At 36.4% G+C, this 18,977-nt stretch overlaps 2 protein-coding genes and 1 long non-coding RNA gene across 7 annotated transcripts; 2 read left to right on the top strand and 1 right to left on the bottom strand.

Moving 5' to 3' along the window:
* Positions 1-8,850: 8,850 nt before the first annotated feature.
* LOC131683350 (uncharacterized) lies at positions 8,851-11,959 on the top strand. 2 transcript variants are annotated; one of them, XM_058965236.1, is made up of 2 exons: positions 8,851-9,391; positions 10,599-11,959. In XM_058965236.1, exons 1-2 carry the CDS (start codon positions 8,967-8,969, stop codon positions 10,621-10,623), a joined length of 450 nt encoding a protein of 149 aa, XP_058821219.1. In that variant the 5' UTR covers positions 8,851-8,966; the 3' UTR covers positions 10,624-11,959. The 2 variants fall into 2 exon arrangements, with proteins under 2 accessions (XP_058821219.1, XP_058821220.1); XM_058965237.1 differs by having other exon boundaries at positions 8,854-11,959.
* Positions 11,960-12,017: 58 nt separating this feature from the next.
* Positions 12,018-13,294, top strand: LOC131683351 (uncharacterized). Its single transcript, XR_009304512.1, has 3 exons — positions 12,018-12,115; positions 12,177-13,148; positions 13,208-13,294. It is a non-coding gene; the product is annotated as an uncharacterized LOC131683351 (long non-coding RNA).
* A 687-nt stretch (positions 13,295-13,981) lies between these two features.
* LOC131683349 (diphthine methyltransferase-like) lies at positions 13,982-17,846 on the bottom strand. Of its 4 annotated transcripts, none has more exons than XM_058965233.1 (3): positions 17,693-17,845; positions 14,523-15,101; positions 13,982-14,463 (listed from the first exon to the last, which is right to left on the bottom strand). In XM_058965233.1, the coding sequence occupies exons 2-3, from the start codon at positions 15,091-15,093 to the stop codon at positions 14,000-14,002; spliced, it is 1,035 nt and encodes a 344-aa protein (XP_058821216.1). In that variant the 5' UTR covers positions 15,094-15,101; positions 17,693-17,845; the 3' UTR covers positions 13,982-13,999. The 4 variants fall into 4 exon arrangements, with proteins under 4 accessions (XP_058821216.1, XP_058821215.1, XP_058821217.1 ...); XM_058965232.1 differs by lacking the exon at positions 17,693-17,845 and adding an exon at positions 16,338-16,478; XM_058965234.1 differs by lacking the exon at positions 13,982-14,463 and adding an exon at positions 16,338-17,341 and having other exon boundaries at positions 14,963-15,101; positions 17,566-17,846.
* Positions 17,847-18,977: the final 1,131 nt, after the last annotated feature.

Here is an 18,977-nt window from a genome sequence, read left to right as displayed (position 1 = left end):
GGCGGTCGTTTGGGGAAGACTGGATACTCATAAATCTATCCATTCGGAAAAACGGGTGCAACTAACTTTCAACTTCTGATGTGTTATTCAATAGCCTTTGCAGATTTTACTTTCCGGACATGCTTAATAGTGATGTATATAAAAAGGCGTTCAGGATAATCAAAATCAAAAAGGATCTCCAGAAATTCATTTACCACATTTCGCATTAAACTCTACTTTATTCAAAGGCTCAAATAAAAGGTATAGCTTAGATTTGTCTGACTTTTTTTTAGTAATTGAATTACTGAAAGAAAAATTTGTTGCACAGTAGAATTTATTGGAAAATCAGCAATTATTTTTTAGAATATCTCGCAGAAGCTCTATTTTCTCATTAATTCAGACCAAACAAGGCATTTCTTCAATTCGTGACCAGGATCTCCTTTCAACTATATATCATTATTGCATGACCAGAATACAATGTATGCATTTCAAATAACAGAATTTAGTAACTGTTTCGCAGCCGCAATTTACTTAGTTGGAAATTTCCTCTAGCGCGTTGGCGATTCGTCCCTGGTATTGGATCATGTCTGCATCTGAGAATACAGTACTCATTTGTTCGAATGTCTCCCGTAAAAAATCTTCCCGTTTCTGGCGAGTACGAAGCATCCGATCGATTTCGCGCTTCACTCGTTGTCTCAAACGATTCTTTACCTTTTCCATTGCAACACGAATGTCCTCTTTGTTCATTCGTCGCCTTCTATTCAGTTCTGCGTTTCGCTGCCGGCGGATGGCTTTCTGCTCTGGTGTTTCGTTTTGTCTCTTTATCCGTTGCTGTAGGGTATGCCGTGCTCGACTGAGAGCTTTAGTAGTCATCTTCATTTCAAGATCTTCAGGCTGAACGGGCAGGACTGTTAATGAATGGTCCGATTCCTTTTCTCGCTCCCGGTCCCTACTGTCTTTGCTATCACTGAGACTGTTACTGCTACTGCTGCTATTGCTATTGCTGTTGCTGCTATTTGGTGGATCAGATTTCGATGCCTTTGTAGTAGCATCAGCAGCATTGAAAACCGGATTTGTATTATACAGTGCGTTTTTATCGTAATCGAAGTGAGATTGGTAGTGATGATGATAGAAATTAAACTCTTCAATGCTAAATGGCGGCGGAGGAAAATCCATTGGACCTGGATGCTCTTGCAAGTTGACTTGAAGATACGCATACGGTGACGAGTATCTACTGCATCCTTCCATGGCGAAGAACGCGTACACCTATTTTCCAAATGTATAGCTTAAAATTAATATTACGCAAAACAGATAAACGCAATAACACTTTCGCTGAATAACTTCTTTCATTAAAACGAAAATATCTAATATTCTTGCACTTTGTAAATAAAATTCATTTTGACAGCTCGTGCGTTTCAACAGAGGTGCCAACATTCCAGATTTATCAGAACACTGAGAACACTAGATTAGGATTGTCGCTGGCATCACCCACTGAGACGTCCAGGTCCAATAAATTGTTTCAAAATCTCGACAAACATATGATTACGGCCGAAAAGCCAACTGTCAAAATCCACTTTGAATGGAAATTCTGGACAAACCGTTACACGCCAATCACAGATGTTGGTAGTAAACGAAAGAGAAAAGTTTTCTCTTTCATAAACTGTTATGAACTGTGTTCGACTAGTAACGGTTTGTCTGGAATTTCCATTAAAATTGGATTTTGACAGTTGGCTTTTAGGCCGTAATCATATGTTTGTCGAGAAATGTTCAACACTATAGATACTATATTCATAGTTAGGCGGACTCAAAAACCGGAAAACTGGCAGCTCTTATTTCAGGAAGAAAACACTGGCATCCCATGCAAATGATCAAGCTCTAGCTTAACAGTTTTATTGTTGACGATGTTAGTAAGAACTTTGCATGTACGAATAGCAATACGAATTTGAAGATATGATGTGGTTTCATATTTTTGCGAACATCTCCTGGTGATACACAAAAAAATATTGTTTATTTTTGTTTCTCTACGCTCGATAACACAAGGAGAGTAAAATAATCATCACCATAATCACAATACCTTTTCCATATACATCCGAAAAGAACATGTTATGTGACGTCATGCTCGATTGGCTCCGGCATTTGACATGTTCGATTGGCTCCGCTCAGTGTCTCCGCCTAACTATGAATATAGTAACTATATTCAACACGGGTCCAACGATGGACGTTTGTTGAACGGTTATTTGGACCTGAGTGTATATACGGACAAATCCATGTATTTTGAGGTCATTTCTTGAGCGTATTTTCAAAAAGTTATATCTGCAATGAGTTACTCTGTTTACTTTCTCTTTCGACTTTAACGGCGTCACTATAACGTTTTTCACTTATTTTACAGTACAGATCGAAAGACGGTGGTTTTAACTAGCATATTATGCAAAGACGAGGGATAAATGTTAAAGTGACCGAATTATTAACAGAAGAGAAAGTAAACAAAGAGAGTAACTCATTGCAGATATAAAAAACGCTCAAGAATAACAATGCTCGAATGCGTGGGGAGTATCGTTATTGGCGATTTGCTGCAAAACGAAAATTAGTCATGCGACACCTATGATTCAGCTCATGAACTGGTAAAGTGATACAGTTTGCTTTTTTTCACCCACAAGTGAGTCGTAGCTTACAACAAAAACTTCATTTTCTTCTCGGAAAAAGCTTACCACTGCCAAAATATGAATGAAACGAGTAAGAAATTTAGTTTTATTTGCAATTATTCTGAAATTACAGCCATTTGCAACTATTTGGCTCATACATTTCTTCGAAATGTATTCGGGGTATTATTGTGGTTATCAAAAATCGTTCCATAAATAAAGTTCCAACTTGAAACCGAGACCCAATCAGTACCAATGTCAAACTCCTTCATATTTTGGACTACGTAGGAGATTCAGTGAAGACTATCAGAGAGAAGGATCGGCTGTGTATGATACAAAGCTTGTCAGCTTTCCTATTAACCAGATATATTCTTTCCTCGCGTGATCCGGAGAGTTGAATGAATTTACACCATCTCATGAAGGTTTAGCTTAACTTAGGAGGAACTGGAAATGATGTTGCGGCGGCTACGATGCTCAACAAATTACATTTTGGAACAGCACACATATAGCTCTGCGAATAATATTAGAAACCACTATGTTTTACAACCTTTTCGCAAGATGTTTACTCATCATCTTATAAAATGATGGTTTTCCATTATTTTCATAAACAATTATCAACAAATTGATCGGTGATTTGGTGTTTAAAAGTTATTTTTTTACCAATGTTTACAGAAAATATATGCACTATGACAGAACAGAATCAAATCAGCAACACTTTGCTTCCAGCGCTATCTGTGAGCGGTTTCAACATAGAATCGCCAATTATGTGATTATAATTATATGAGAAAATTCAATGATGTAATATTGGCGATTTGCGGCAAAACCAAAATTAGTCATGCGACACCTATGATTCAGCTAATGAACTGGCAAAGTGATACAATTTGCTTTTTTCACCCGTGAGTCGTAGCTTACAACAAAATCTTCATTATCTTCTCGGAAAAAGCTAACCACTGCCAAAATATGAATGAAACGAGTAAGAAATTTAGTTTTATTTGCAATTATTCTGAAAGTACAGCTATTTGCAACTATTTGACTCATACATTTCTTCGAAATGTAATCGGGGTATTATTGTGGTTATAAAAAATTGTTCCATAAATAAAGTTCCAACTCGAAACCGAGACCCAATCAGCACCAATGTCAAACTCCTTTATATTTTGAACTACGTAGGAGATTCAGTGGACTATCGGAGAGAAGAATCGGCTGTGCATGATACAAAGCTGACACTTTCCTATTAGCCGGATATACTCTTTCCTCGCGTGATCTGGAGAGTTTCATGAATTTACACCATCTCATGAAGGTTTAGCTTAACTTAGGACGAACGGGAAATGCTGTTGCGGCAGCTACGGTGCTCAACAAATTACATTTCGAAACAGCGCGCATATAGCTCTGCGAATAATATTAGAAACCACTATGTTTTACACTCTTTTCGCAAGATGTTTACTCATCATCTGATAAAATGATGATTTTCCTCCATTTTCATAAACAATTATCAACAAATTGATCGGTAATTTGGTGTTTAAAAGTCATTTTTTACCAATGTTTACAGAAAATATATGCACTATGACAGAACAGAATAAAATCAGCAACACTTTCCTTCCAGCGCTATCTGCGAGCGGTTTCAACGTAGAATCGCTAATCAACATTATTTAAAACCAGGAATATTTCGCTTAATGACAATTATTAAAAAATATATGTTCACTGATATTCAAATTTGGTACTATTTCAAACACCGGAACAGCTCTGGGTAGTTTTAATAATCTTCCACCGACAGTGGAAATATGAAGGTATTTCTCATAGTTAAAGTGCAGCTAAAATTTTGACAAATTTGTGTATGCATTCCACTTATTATGTACTTATTCAAATTTATCTTACGCTGCAAATTCGACTGTTTTTTGTCAAACCGGTCAAACCCTAATCAGACGGCAAGCGGCAAAAATCAATGCATTTCGTTCTTAGTTGCGGATCAGTTGAGAACCGGAAAAAGCTTAAATTCTTTATACGATGTTATCTATCGTACTGATTTTTACAAAATAAAACTAAACACTTAATTTTAAATGCACAAAGTTAACTTAGACTATCAGCACCGGTGCGTAAGCAAATGCGTGTGTATTTTGATTACGCTGAACGATAATATTTTATTTAGACACTCGTTTTCGCACCGGCCGTTGGTAAATAGGTTGCTAAAATAATAACCTGTTTTTACACCGGTAGTTGTTATTATAGTTACTTTACATTTTTTTACAATTATGCAATAAAATAATCGTTTTTTTAATGATATGGACTTTATTTAGTGAAAAAAATATTGCTAGAAAGAAAATACATTTATTTATTGAATTTAACAAAACCATTTCAGTAACAAACATCGTTCTCTTTTCTAAAAATATTTTATTGCAATGATTGTAAAATTATTCAAACTGGAAATGTTTATTGAGATTAAAAGTTAATTATTGTTTCAATGAAAAAATGCTCATACCATTAATTTTGCCGTTTGAAGCAATAATATATGCTAAAATTCTCTATATAATAAAAATTCTAAGAAATGTTATGGGTTCGGAACGGACAACGAATTCTAATAACTAATGTTTACCCAGAAGTTATTGTCTGAAGCACATACTACAGGCGCTCTGAATCAGGAGTGTAATGAAAAGGATCTCATGCTAGATATTTCAAACAAACTTGCGAAGAAGGAACCTTTACGACCATTCAACGATTGTTTTGCGGAAACAGTTTATACGAACGATCAGTTTCGAATACGCTTCCGTTTTTATGTATTTCGAAGCCTCTGAAGAGGAGCTAATACTATATTGAAAAGCCAGAGAAAGTTGGGTTTTACTAAATTATACGGAAGCCATCTGACGTACGTCCTTCAGACGCTGCAGTCAAATATATTCGGATGGGAGAAAAATTGCGCGTTAATGTATGTGAGAATACTGCCATACCCCTGGTAATAGACGTTTACTCTGATTTTCACATAAATTTTGTAGCCCAAATGTCCATCAGCTGTGGTCATATTGTAGACAGAATTGCCGGGTAAACATATCTGGGTTTTAAGTATATGCAAAGGCAATTTTGTATCGCAGAATAGTGGGCTTATTCATGAATACTTGGTACGCTGGACTGTAACCATTCGAAATGAAAACATTACTGTACAACTTGGGCAGAACAGTATACAGTAAAACAAAAATAATTAAGTGATAGTATTTTATATGTGGCTTCAATAATAATATTAACTTGCGTAAAACGCGTTCTTTTCCTAGGTTGATACACGGAGTAAGTTGTTATAGTAATCATATCTCATCTAACTAACCTAGAACTAGAATCAGGAATCAGTAGCGACTGGTTCAAATAGCACGTTCCCCATGTTGATCAGAGATTTGTGCTTAAAAGACAATTATCAAAATTCGCGTTGAGAGAAAGTTCCAAACCAATATTCACCAAACACATCTAGTGCTCGTGAACAAAAGGAGTATCGTCAACTCTTTCGTGACTGCTGTGAATTGCGCTGAACCAACAATAGTTTCTCCGGAATTTCCCCTCAATGTGGATTTTGACCCATACCAAAAGTAATTTTACTTTTGCTATTAATAAATGACATCTAATTCAGATTGTATGTGTACAACATATAACTATCATTTTTAAGCAAACAACAATTAGTGTCTGTGGTATTATAGAGTCGCGTACAGAGGAATGCGCAACGCTGCCTAAAATGATGCCATCTTCTTTGTTTCTGGCACCCATAATTTTTGCTGTAACCAAATACAAATTAAATACGCCAAGGTCTCATACAAAAGGGCAATCATTTTTTGGTTCACGAAACAAACAGATTACGATATCCAATTGCTTTGTTTCGCCTTGACAACTAAGAGTTACCGAAATATATTAAAACTGGCAACGCTCATTGATCAAAGTGTGCTATTGATTTTGCAATTTTAGTTTGTTTACAAAATCAAAATAAAATCTACAGTATAGGTTCATACAGCGAGCTCGAAGGAATCAAGTTTCTTTCTGATGTTCCGGCTAAAAAATAAACGTTTAGCTGGTTGGCCACAATCACCTTTAAAACTACAACGGTAAAAACGAGTGATTGTGCTTCTGACTGACCTGTAGATAGAGCAGATGTGGATATTGCAGCACTATATTATATGTTCATGAAGTACTTTCTACTGCCGGCTCTCGTCTTGCGTTTATGCTTACTGATGGTTTACATTCCAGGTGAGGTGCATCCTATGCATACGGTGAAATCCTGTGCTATTGGATTTCTACGCTGAGCTAGACACCTGTGATTCTGAAATATTTGGATGAACTCTCCCTTCCTCTGTGAATATCTTACTAATACTGTCGCAATTGACAAATTTAAATATTTTCATTTGTGAAAAAATCTCCGGATCGATTGGGGTACATCACGAAGATGAGTGATTGATCCGGCATGAACTGAATCGACTATCAGTGATCCGGAAAATGTTTGCGGGATTTACTTCGATGCGGGAATAGATTGGAGTTTGGTGTCCTGTCTCCGACCGAATCAGCCATTAGTAAAAATCGTTGTGTTTATACAAAAAATAAAACAATATTATTGTAGATGGCTGCAATCACTTTGGTAAGAGCGTTGGACGATTGCTCGCACTCCTGAACTTCTACTTCTAAGATGACAAATAGTCCCGATACAATTAGGCTGATTTCGTTAGTGATCGCTAATAAAAGTGCGTAACAACGTTTTTTACTAGCCTTTTACCATTTTAGTATCTCGTGATTGGAAAAATAAATCTCAATACTTGATCTTCTAATAGCAAATATCGAAGCTAATAATACTAATTATTAATAGTTCCAAATGGCGTCAAAAATGATTACTTATTTGGATATCGTTAACACACAACTGAATCACCGTCATCAATGAGGAACCCCCTACATCAACACCGGTCAGGTATACGAATTGAGACCACATATAACAGCACTGGCATATCGTTGCATATTATGTTCAATACTGAAGTTATCGATGCGTTGGGTCCAAAATGCTTGGTCGGAAAAAAAAACTTGTCATGGATATAAATCCTGTGCATAGTACATGGAGTACTGGGAATCCAATAGCCGCCGATAACGTCGGCTAGTTTCTTATGTTATTCTGAAGCAATATTACTGATGCATAGGTTACATTGCATAGAAATAAGTCCATATGAAAAGTTTGTTTTATCTATTATATCTGAACCTGTTCCATTTAATTCCATCTAATTTGTCGTCACTCTAAAAACGAAATCAGCATAAGGTTCACATTAGCAGCACCTACAAAAGCTCCGAAGGATTGGAGCAGGTAACATGTCCGATGAAGTTCTGTTAAATAAATAAATTTACCAGCTTCACATTTCCACGCGATTCTGAAATCACCGAAACACGTGAAGTAGGTCAAGATGCCTGAAAATATAGTTGTAATTAGTAAATTGAACAAATTGTATTATGCTAAATGTTTCTCTCGGGTTATTTTTTTCACATTGGTTGAAAAATAAACAGTAGCTATAGAAACACAAATATTCGATTTTTCGGTGCTGCCATTTATAAGGTTAGTTCATCAAAGTACCCTGTCACTTTGACACTGTACCTTTATCGGTGTACCAGGGTTAAAAAACGTGTCCTCGAAAAATCGTCAGAGCATTCCGTATTAACATATTTGTATTTGGTTTATCTTAAAACAATTAAAATAGTACAACCGTCCTACATCATCAACGCAAGAAAATATTTTTATCATCAGTTGACTGGTACCAATAATGAAATCTAGTTGGTGCGTCGACCGGATAAGTTTCACGTTTGAGAGCCCCCAGTAAACGAAATGGCGGACAGGCAGGTTAAACTAAATGCTGGCGATCGGTAGGCTATTGAAACGTTGTTCTAGGCTATCCGCCGTAACTTGCCGTTTACTGTAAAAGTAGTGTGGGCCATTACCGATATTCAGAGATGCCAGATTTGCAGACAAGTCTGCAAATTCGCAGACTTTTAATTTAAGCTGCAGATTTTTTCGATGACGCAGATTTTTTAGTTTGGTTGCAGATATTTGCAGATTTTTTAGTTTTATTGCAGATATTTACAGATTTTTGAATATAAAGGCTTTTGGTTACACTAGCTTTCCTGACATTTTTTGTTCTTCCCTGACTTTTAAAATTATTATTGCAGACATTTGAAAAAAGTACCTGGCATCTCTGCCGATATTAAAAACTTTTTTCTGGCCACCCTAACTCTAATCGAATGGAAAATTTTACAACTGTCAATGTTTTGATTATTTTTAATTTATTGTGGTTTGGTTTTTGGACTTTCTCCAAATATTTTCTAACAATTTTAGTTTTTTCGGCAGTAATTGAGGCAATGGATTATGTCGACATACAAGCGGTGGAATCAAAATTGACCGATGTGACGGTAACACCAATTCCGATGGGAATAAGAAATATCTCCAACCATGCAAACTCAAACATTGGATATGGAAACCAGCAACTTCCCCAGCAGCAACTGCCGAGTCAAACGCAGAATTTATCTTCGTTTGTTACGTTTACGACGTCAACTATAAACGCCATAGCTACTCCAGTCACTAATATGAATCAGTTCCCGAGCAATTCCAGTTCCAACCTGTCCAAGTACGCCCAGTTACTAATGGTTATCGAAGAAATGGGTCGGGACATTCGTCCGACGTATTCCGGAAGTCGTAGTTCAGCAGAACGACTGAAACGAGGAATAGTCCACGCGAGAATCTTGGTGCGCGAGTGTTTACTGGAAACCGAGCGCTCTGCAAGACAGTAATTTGTTTAGGTTTGCTTTATATTTGGTCGGTGTTAAGTCAGACCGCACTAAGTCGCAAAACATAAAAAAATGAGATATTTAATGATAGCACCGGATAAAGAATTTCTTCAGCTACATTCGACTTTTGCCAGATTTGAAATATGTAACCATAAACAAGAATTATGGCAAAAGATAATTTCCAATTATAACGTAGAGGATGCTGCGATTCAAACTTTATGCCCGTTTTTCTTGAAATCAATATTTTGGGTAATTGTTTAGGTACTTCTTCCCTTGTAGGCTGAAAACATGTTTTTTTAGTGTTGCAGTTTCTTAAAAAAGGGGCGGAAAGCGAAAATTTTAATAATTTATTAATAAGCTTAAAAATAAGTTGCACCTACTAATTTTGCTCGTATGTTTATTGTGCTCTCGAAAGCAGGGCTTTTGGCGAAGCTAGCTTAATGCAGCAATGCCTCATAACCGAGTCCGGACGAGGTGGCCTTGTTACTTGTCATCGGAATCGCAAGCAAACCTGTGATCCACTCGTTTGCCCGGTATACTCAAACATAGGGTACTCATTGACAAAAATAAAATATTGTCGCTGCTTTGGATTTGCACCGCTTTGGATCCTTGGGCTTAGCTATGCGGCATAGCCGCATTAAGCCAGCTTCGCCAAAAGCCTTACTTTTGGGAGCACAATAACCATACGAGATATGTTGGTAGGTACAACTTATTTTTAAACTTGCTAATGAATTATTAAAATTTTCGCTTTCCGCCTCTTTTTTTGTGAATCTACAACACCAAACTAGCATATTCACGAAAGAAAAACATGTTTTCCACTTACAGGGGAAAACTGCCTAAAGTAAACAATTACCATATTTTGTCACTAACTTAGTCCGGTGTGACAACACCGACCATTTGGTCGATGTTAGGTCAGACCGGACTAAGTGACAGTGCATTGATTTCGAGAAAAACGCGTTTAAAGTTTGAATCGCAGCATCCTTTACATTATAATTGGAAAATAATTTTTACCATAAATCTTGTTTATTGTTTCATATTTCAAATCTGGTAAAAGTGGAATGTAGATGAAGAAATTCTTTATCCAGTGCTATCATTAACTCATTTTTTGATGTTTTGCGACTTGGTCCGGTCTGACTTAACACCGACCATTTGTTGAGGGAAAAATGTGATCGGATTAAAACGTGCACCATATTTTTTACTGTGAAGTACAAAACAGCTTAAGCCCAAATAGCACATTGTTTCAATCGATCATCCACAAACAAATCGTTCGTACCTACTATATAGATGCAAACAAACAGAATCAAAGAAGCTAATACAATTAGCACTCGAAGGAGAATATGTTCACACGATTTAGATAATTTATACTGAATAACCCTGGTAAACATAATTTATTCTGAATAAACCTGGTAAACTGAAAAGTTAGATACATTGCGTATTTTGACTATGCCTTTTCCAGGTGCACCGGCAAATGACATTATATTTAAACTAAAGTTTTTATAGTTGACAAAATAAACATCTATCAAGCAGAAGAATAACAAAGGTTTTGCATTATACTATTTATATCCTTGACCTGATATAAAGCTTATGCTAACAGGTTGTCATTGCAAATAAACATACGAAATACAAAAAAAAATATAAATAATAATATTTGACAGAAAAGTATATTCTAAAATGAGTCGAATTGCTGTGCGAAAGTGGATGCGTCAGATCGTCCAAGAATTCCTTGACTTGATACAAAGTTTTTGTAACTTTCGTTCCCCTTCACGCAGCGAAATTTCAATCGGTTAAACCAACAAAATGGATTTTTGATTTGAATCGTCACTCTATTATTGATTCAAAACTCAGCGATTTTTAAATATACATTAATTTATTGTTGAACTAAAAATATTTTTATTTAAATCAAATTTGATTTTACACACTAAACCAGCCAAAAGTTGTTTAGTAATTTCTTTTGACGACATGAACAGTAAAGTGATATTTTTACGGAGCTATCAGCAAGTTGTTTAAAAAATTGCGGTAAAGTTTTCACTTTTTGGCGATTTTCAGTAATTTTTCGAATAATTTGCTGAAACCCGCAATATTTTTCACTGAATTTATCAGTACTTCTGTTTTTTTCGGTACATAAATATTATCCAGTAAAATACTGACTGATTGTTCGGCAAAATTGTACCAACATTACCGAACCTCGTCAAAAACTTACAAAACAGGTACAGCAAATCATCTGTCAAGTCGCCATTTTCAGAGGAAACTGCTGACTGACCAGTATTTTTTGACGTTTGGAGAGAACGGATTGCGGAGAGTTCGGTAACCGAATTGTTTTACTGAATTGATTACCGAACGGTTTGCTGTTCAAAACCCCAGCAAAATTTTACTGTACCCAGTAATTCAAATTAAGTGTGTATGTTGGTCTTGCATAGTACCAAATCAGCGTGTATTGTGTATTTTTTGTGTGTATTCTATCACTCAAAAAATAAATCACTTTGATTTTACGTGAACGATCCTGTAAATGTCTACTTTTCAAATTCTTACAAACATTATATGATTCCTATGAACGCCATATGGCAACCCTGTAGAAGCTATGTGCTTGCCACATATTATTTAAGTGATGCGAAAATTATCGTTAAAACGCAGTTTACGTGGATTTCCTATACGAAAAAATGAATTACAAAATTGCTGATATTTGGTTGTTGATATCCCACATTCTTTGGTGGAAGTTTTCCATTGTAAGTGTTCCTTATAATATAATAGAATGCTGTTCGAAAACAATGTTTTTTTTATTTACAGAACCTTTTCACCAATTTCAACAATCTCACCACCGCAAAGAAAACACAGAGCTTCAACAATAAACAGAATATGTTTCGTGTATGTTTCCCCCTCAAAGTGTATTTTGTCTACTGGTTTATGGGTCGTTTTCAAAACTACACGTTATTTCGTGGCATTTTTTGACGAAACAACTATAACATACAAATAGGAAGGAAACTAAAGCAGATACAATGGACGTTCTTAGTCAAACTTCTGCATCAAACCATGTGGTATCGATCGCACTACCCGTCGTGGTTTTTGGCCTTCTCAACCAGAACTCAAATGCTGGGGGAAAAGATGATACGGCCAATGAACGATTGTCATTACCAAACTGAACTGCAAGCGAAAAATGTCTTCAGGCAGGTACAGTGAAATAATTATTGTATTTTCAATTAGGTTACTTCAAATAAATATATTTCAATAAATGGAAACAATTGAATTATATGCTGTTCAAAATTAATTGAAAACACCTGAATTAAACTGGCAATAATTACTAGTAATACACATACATTGTGCGTTAGGTTTCATGTAGTCGCTATGTTTGGCTTCATGTAAATATTACGTTTGAGTTTGTAGTTGTTACGTTTGGCTTCATGTTATTTTTGCGTGAAATTCATTTGAAAATTATGCGACAATCACATAACGTTTACATGATGCATCAGATATTGAAGCTGATTCAAATATACCGGACCACCCGATAGAATTTATGTGAAAAGTGCGGTGGATGAGATCTATATAAGTTTTCATGTAATAGCTACGTGATTTATTTTTTGAGTGTATGCATGGTACATATTTTTTTCCTGATACATGTAAGTAAGAAAAGCAAATCAAAAGCATTACAATTCTTTTACTAAATGTAAAATTTCTATTTCCACAGACTTACAACGGTCACAACATACAGGCCAGTTGGGGTGCTAGTGCTACAATTGTACTGACGTAAAGGATGATCTCTGCGTAAGGGTAAATATTAAAATAATTTATATTGACAGTAACATTATCTTTTTAACTTACAGAACAACCCTGAAATGTTGAAAGTTGTATGGCAACTGATTCTGTAAGTTTTAGAACGGTTTTATTATAAATAAAAATTAAACCCTTGCAAAAATTGTTTTATTTTTATTAGAAAGAAACCTAGAAAGAAACAAACATTTCAATAGTAATTGTTTACTATAATAATCGTTGTTTCAACAACAGAATATTGTTGAACTAATCGTGTTCACATCATTCGATCAATAACACAGTGTCGATCGTTTCAACAATTTTATTGTTGATTCAACCGATAATGCGATTAAAATCTAGAAACGTCAAAACCAGAATTTGTTGTAGAAATAACAATATTATGGATTGAATCAAGAAAAGAATATTATTAGCCCTGAGACAATAATAATTATTATTGAATTTGAACCAGAATATTCTATCAATACATTTTTCTGCGTGTTATAAATTACAAAATTTAGTATGCATACAGGACTGTACCATGTCCAGATCACGGTTTTCCTGCTTATTGTTATGACAACACTCGATATAACTACCATGGTTTGAAATGTTGTAAGCAATTTGCTAGTATACGCTGCCCTGAACAGTAATGTCCACCCTGAAAATAAACATCAATCGAAACAGGTAGCTGTAAAATATACCAAACGGCGCATAGGGATTTTCGTTTTAATTAATTACGAGGAAGTTTTTTTACGATTACTAGTCGTAATCTACGCAATAAATCAATGTACGTGTAGTTAGTGCTTTAGAGGCCAGGTTTATCTTTCATGACTCACAGTAAAACGGAAACATTATTTATATACTACAATTTATTTTTGCGTGTTTAAAACAGCCAAACACAGTTTATGATCATAGAATGAGCAAGATGCAAAGAGTTTGGATTCACATTCATTTGGATCGTAACTCCAATCACATCCGTAACAAATGCTATTGTGTTCATTGTACTCCGAATCAAGTACAATGCTATAATCTTTTTTTATGTTGATAATACTAAAGTTATGATACATGCATGCGCAAAGTATTTGATCCGGGTAATAGTAATTTGATTTCATCCTCCAAATGCCTCCTCCGAGATTGATTTGACTGGCGGGTGATTTCATGAACCTCGTGTCGAAGATTCTTACATTATCATCATAACTACCAGTAGCAAGCAGATGTTCAACGTGTTGAAAAGCAAGCAATGACGTGATACCGGCATCATGACTCTTATTTTGTACAATCGGAGTCTCGAGACATCGAATATCGTAGATACATAGTACAGCATCATCTCCACCTAAAATAATCATTAAATTTCATATTTTCAACACCAAGTTCAATACTGAAAAGTTATACCTGTATACACAATATTATCATTGGATTTGTCAAAGGCACATGTCCACGCTTCAAAATTGTGCGCCTTCCAACGATTTTGTTGATGCATTCCGTGGTCGTCAACTCCGATAACTGAAATTCCTCCTTTCGAATCACTGACTAATGCTCTATCTCCTCGCGTTGTCCAATCTAATGAAAGGGCCAATTGTTCCCCTTCGTCTTGTATTGGAATCTTGAGAACATCTGTTTGAATCAACTGATCTTCTGAAGATAGATTGTACAATATCACCTCACTATTGGCGTTTACGACTGCCAGCAAAGGTTTTCGCTGGTGCCATTTCTGGTCTAGAATGGCCGATGTTTCGATCGTTTGTTTAAGAGTTAAGGAATTTGATTCTATGTTGTAGCTGAAAAGCAGTATTCGTCCCTTGCGGGTTGTCTGACTAGAGCCGCTGTTGTTCGTTTCATCCTTGTCCAGTTGATATGTTCCACACACAAACAAATGCCGATGCGGACTGTGGGGACACCATTCTACAGAGTCGGCGGAATATTCGGTATCGTAGGTGTGTAATGTAGTAATAGTAGACGGCATCGTGTGCTCTGAAAAGTAATGGATGAAAAAATTAATATTTCATTACTTCGTACGACAACTTTTTGTCCTATCGATATTGTTTATTATCTAGTATTCAGCCTGTGTGAATGGGAAATTGTTATAATTTGGTCCCGTCAATAAAATGCAGCTTTACTAAGTAATACATGGTAGAATATCGAAAATAATACCAAATATCTAACTCGTTTAAGTAAGTTTTCTCATTTAAACGAAAACGTGTTTCAACAAATTAAAAGAAAAAGTGTGTTTCTTTGAGTACATTTTTGGTCCCATCAGACTGTTACTTGGTATCTTCTTAACGCAGTGTTATCAACGCGGTGTATTGTATACACTACCACTGAACAGTCGAAAATAACCAAATGCAGTTAAATCCAATCTGGAACGTAATTGAAAGGTATTTGAACAACTCAAAACAGATCAACTCTAAGAAATCCTATGGTAGAAATATTTTGTACTCTCTATTTCACAAGGATAAATCCAACTTGCGATATTTTAAGCACAATAAAAGAAGTTATTTAAAATGTAGGCAAAACCACATGTTTAAATTAGCGGCGTTTTCGATTTTGCCGTAGCACTACACTGCCGCTCTACACATAATTGTCGCTTGTGTATACGGCATCCCATATCACATGGGACAGTTACGGCTATAGCGGCACTATTATACACGCAGAATAATCAGGCCTTTTTTTAATATTTGTTAGATCTAGCTAAAAGCAACAGAATCTTTGTTTGATTTCAACTAAATTTGAGTTATTCTCTCCTTTGGGTAATACTGAGATTTTTTTTTTTGGTTTCTTCGAACCTGTTTGATAGGTTAAACTTATCATATTATTTTTTCAAATCGAAATATTTGTTGAAACTATTGAAAAGCCAACAAATGAATTTGTTGGTAATTCCAAGCAACATTATTGATTACATCAAACCTGAATCTTGTTTGTCACTATATCAAACGGGAAAATTGTCAAATAAAACCAATTCCAATTTATTCTGTTTTTTTCTGCGTGTAGCACTATTATATCAATTTTGTTTTATCCTGAGGCTATTCTATACTGGTGTTATGGAAAAAAAGTTAGACTGACCCCCAAATTTGAATGAGTGTAGCACCGATTACACAGAGGTAGTGCACAGTAAAAAACGAATAGGCCATTAGATAAGCAATAGGTACCGATTGCAAATCTATTTCAAACAACGGAAGAATTGCTTTACTGCATGTAGACAATAATTACCAGATCAATTTTTTTGTGGCGCTTCCTTTAGAGGATTGGGATGAAATTGTGGGCAATCCGTGTCTTTTGCTGTAGCGTACGGAGCACGATCATTCTTCATGTAATGCGGAGGAACGGATAATTCCGGGTAATACGTTTGTGTAGGATATACCGGACTGTAAGCACTTTGTTGTCCATTTTTTAAATGTGGATAGTTAAAGAACGTCGGGAATGCTGCCCCGAATTCAGGATAGTTTATAGGGTAGTTTTTTACAGAGTGATAGTTCTGTTCTCTACTACCTAGAGCTGCATCTGAATTTACAGAAGTTTGAACCTGTTGCAGCGGATTAACAGAATTTGTAGCAGCCTGCTCCGACTTGATATCAGAACTACTTTGAGTTGCACTTTTTGTCGCCAGGTCTTCTATTTGATCCGGCTGATTCTGTTGCTTTGTGTTACGAAACGTACGTGCATATTCAGCTTTTTTTCGGTTTCGTTCTGTTCTTTCGTCAGATGTTTCAGACAAGAATTTATGTCTTGCCCTGGCAGCACCTTTTTCTAAACGAAGTTTACGCTGCTCCGGTGTTTCGTTTGCTCGTATTTCTCGCATACGTTGTGCCAGTCTTGCTTTCCGAATTGCCTTTTGCTCAGGTGTCTCCATGGCTCTTCTCAGTCTCTGTCTCATGGCATTTCGCATATGACGCAAGGCACGCTCTGCTTCTGTTTCATTTTGTCTTCGCCGCCTGTTGGTTTCGGCATTTTTGGCCAATCGAATCTTGTACTCATCGTAGGTCTCTGTAGCCCTTTTTTGTCTCATGCGTTCGGCATTCTTAGCCAAACGTTTTGCTCGAGCAGCTTCGCTCTCCCCTAACATACGACGCTGGGCCTTAGTTAAATTAGCCTGACTAACATCAACCGGTGCCTCAGTGGGTGGTATCGGAAGAGGTTGTGACAATTGTGTTGGAACAATGTTGTACAGATTAGGCTGATGCGATGGAAATTGGGGATTCATTTTGATCAGGACGCTAAAATGATTTACACAAAACAAACTTTCAACTTTCTGCACATATCAAAAATCTGACATTTATGTCAGACTAAAAATTGGCATTTATACTGGCTTCTTTTGCGTATGCGTAAAGTTAATGCTTAGTCAGAAATTGAAGAAAGTTCCTACATATGCGTCTGATGCACATATGGCATACAGGCATACACAATTTGTATTGAGATAACTGACTTTCAAAATACACACACTGAGATCTTGCATGTTTACACTACCGCTCTCCTCACACCTGATCGAGCAGTTGAGAGGGTAAAACGCTGGTCTCCACTCGTATATTCGAACCCCAGTCAGGAAGGATACATTCGGTAGCACTAACCAATAAATTCTATCGTAGCACTAGCTCTGCAATTGTCCTGTATATAAAAATTGGCTGCAGCAAAATCTCGAAACAGGTCAGATTACGCGACCGAATGTTACCAAAACTACTTTGCTTTTTTCTCCTTAAGCTACCAGTACACTGTTTGTCATAACGTCAAATATTTGATATTGCGCACTTCCCACCAACCTGGACTCCGCACTTTCAAAGTGCGAGTGATCTCAAAACTGCGAGCTGTCAAAACACATGTATTTCCAATGATAGAGATGGTACTTTCATAGACAGATTAGTCGAACTAACCAGTCTATGAGAAGAATTTAATGAAAGAGTGGTAAGTGCGCAGTGCGATTAGAATCCAGTTTTTAGTGCCACAAACAATATCGTGAAATAAATGTGAACTGCTGTGTACTGGCTCTTCAAATATTTGATCCAGGAGAGTGTCACTCCTGTCATTCGCTATTGGTCACTGCACAGTGACGTCATGCATAAAATGTGACAGGTGGTGGTCCTGTTGATTATATTGTGAAATTAGAGATTATTCGTATTCTCAAAATGAAGCATTTAAAATATATTAAGAATCATGTTTCTAGGAGTATAAATCTCGACAAACGTATGATTACGGCCTAAAAGCCAACTGTCAAAATCCACTTTGAATAGAAATTCCGGACAAACCGTTACACGCCAATCACAGATGTTGGTAGTAAACGAAAGAGAAAAGATTTCTCTTTCATAAACTGTTGTGAACTGTGTTCGACTAGTAACGGTTTGTCTGGAATTTCCATTCAAAGTGGATTTTGACAGTTGGCTTTTAGGCCGTAATCATATGTTTGTCGAGAAATGTTCTCTAGAGCGCCTTACAATTAAATTGTGCTATTCCCTACTGTGCGAATATGTATATGAAAGATCTAATAAGTGAACTAATTATTTGTTTATCAATTACTTCTAGTGTTCTCTGAATTGGTAAGTAGTTTTGGGCTGGATGTTGTTGGCTCGAATCAAAACTTGTCGAAAGTAAACAAAGTTCATTTCATATCGTCAACCTGGCGCCCAGGTGGTGAAATCAACGGGGTGCTGGAGCGTTGCCAAAAAAATTTTATTTCCAGATTAAATTTTACTAAACTTCCCAGTTTTAACTCAGCCGAAATGCTGGCTGGATCTAATTCGTATTCCGGCTCCGGTGAAACAACCGATTCAAGTTAGAATGTTTAAGGGGTACCATTTCGATGTGGCTTAGCCGCATAACCGAGGCCCGGGCGAGGTGGCCACCGACCCGCCGTCGGAAGCA

This window comes from Topomyia yanbarensis, chromosome 2 (assembly GCF_030247195.1).
Source record: "Topomyia yanbarensis strain Yona2022 chromosome 2, ASM3024719v1, whole genome shotgun sequence".
NCBI lineage: Eukaryota > Metazoa > Arthropoda > Insecta > Diptera > Culicidae > Topomyia > Topomyia yanbarensis.
Note: the sequence above shows the minus strand (reverse complement) of the source record. Positions and strands in the feature narration are given on the sequence as shown.

Coding starts and splice junctions, on each gene's coding strand:
- LOC131683350 (XM_058965236.1), top strand. CDS start 8,967: ATGGATTATGTCGACATACAAGCGGTGGAATCAAAATTGACCGATGTG. Junction 9,392..10,598: donor ACCGAGCGCTCTGCAAGACA/GTAATTTGTTTA, acceptor TTTACTGTGAAG/TACAAAACAGCTTAAGCCCA.
- LOC131683349 (XM_058965233.1), bottom strand. CDS start 15,093: ATGCCGTCTACTATTACTACATTACACACCTACGATACCGAATATTCC. Junction 14,464..14,522: donor TGATAATATTGTGTATACAG/GTATAACTTTTC, acceptor TGATTATTTTAG/GTGGAGATGATGCTGTACTA.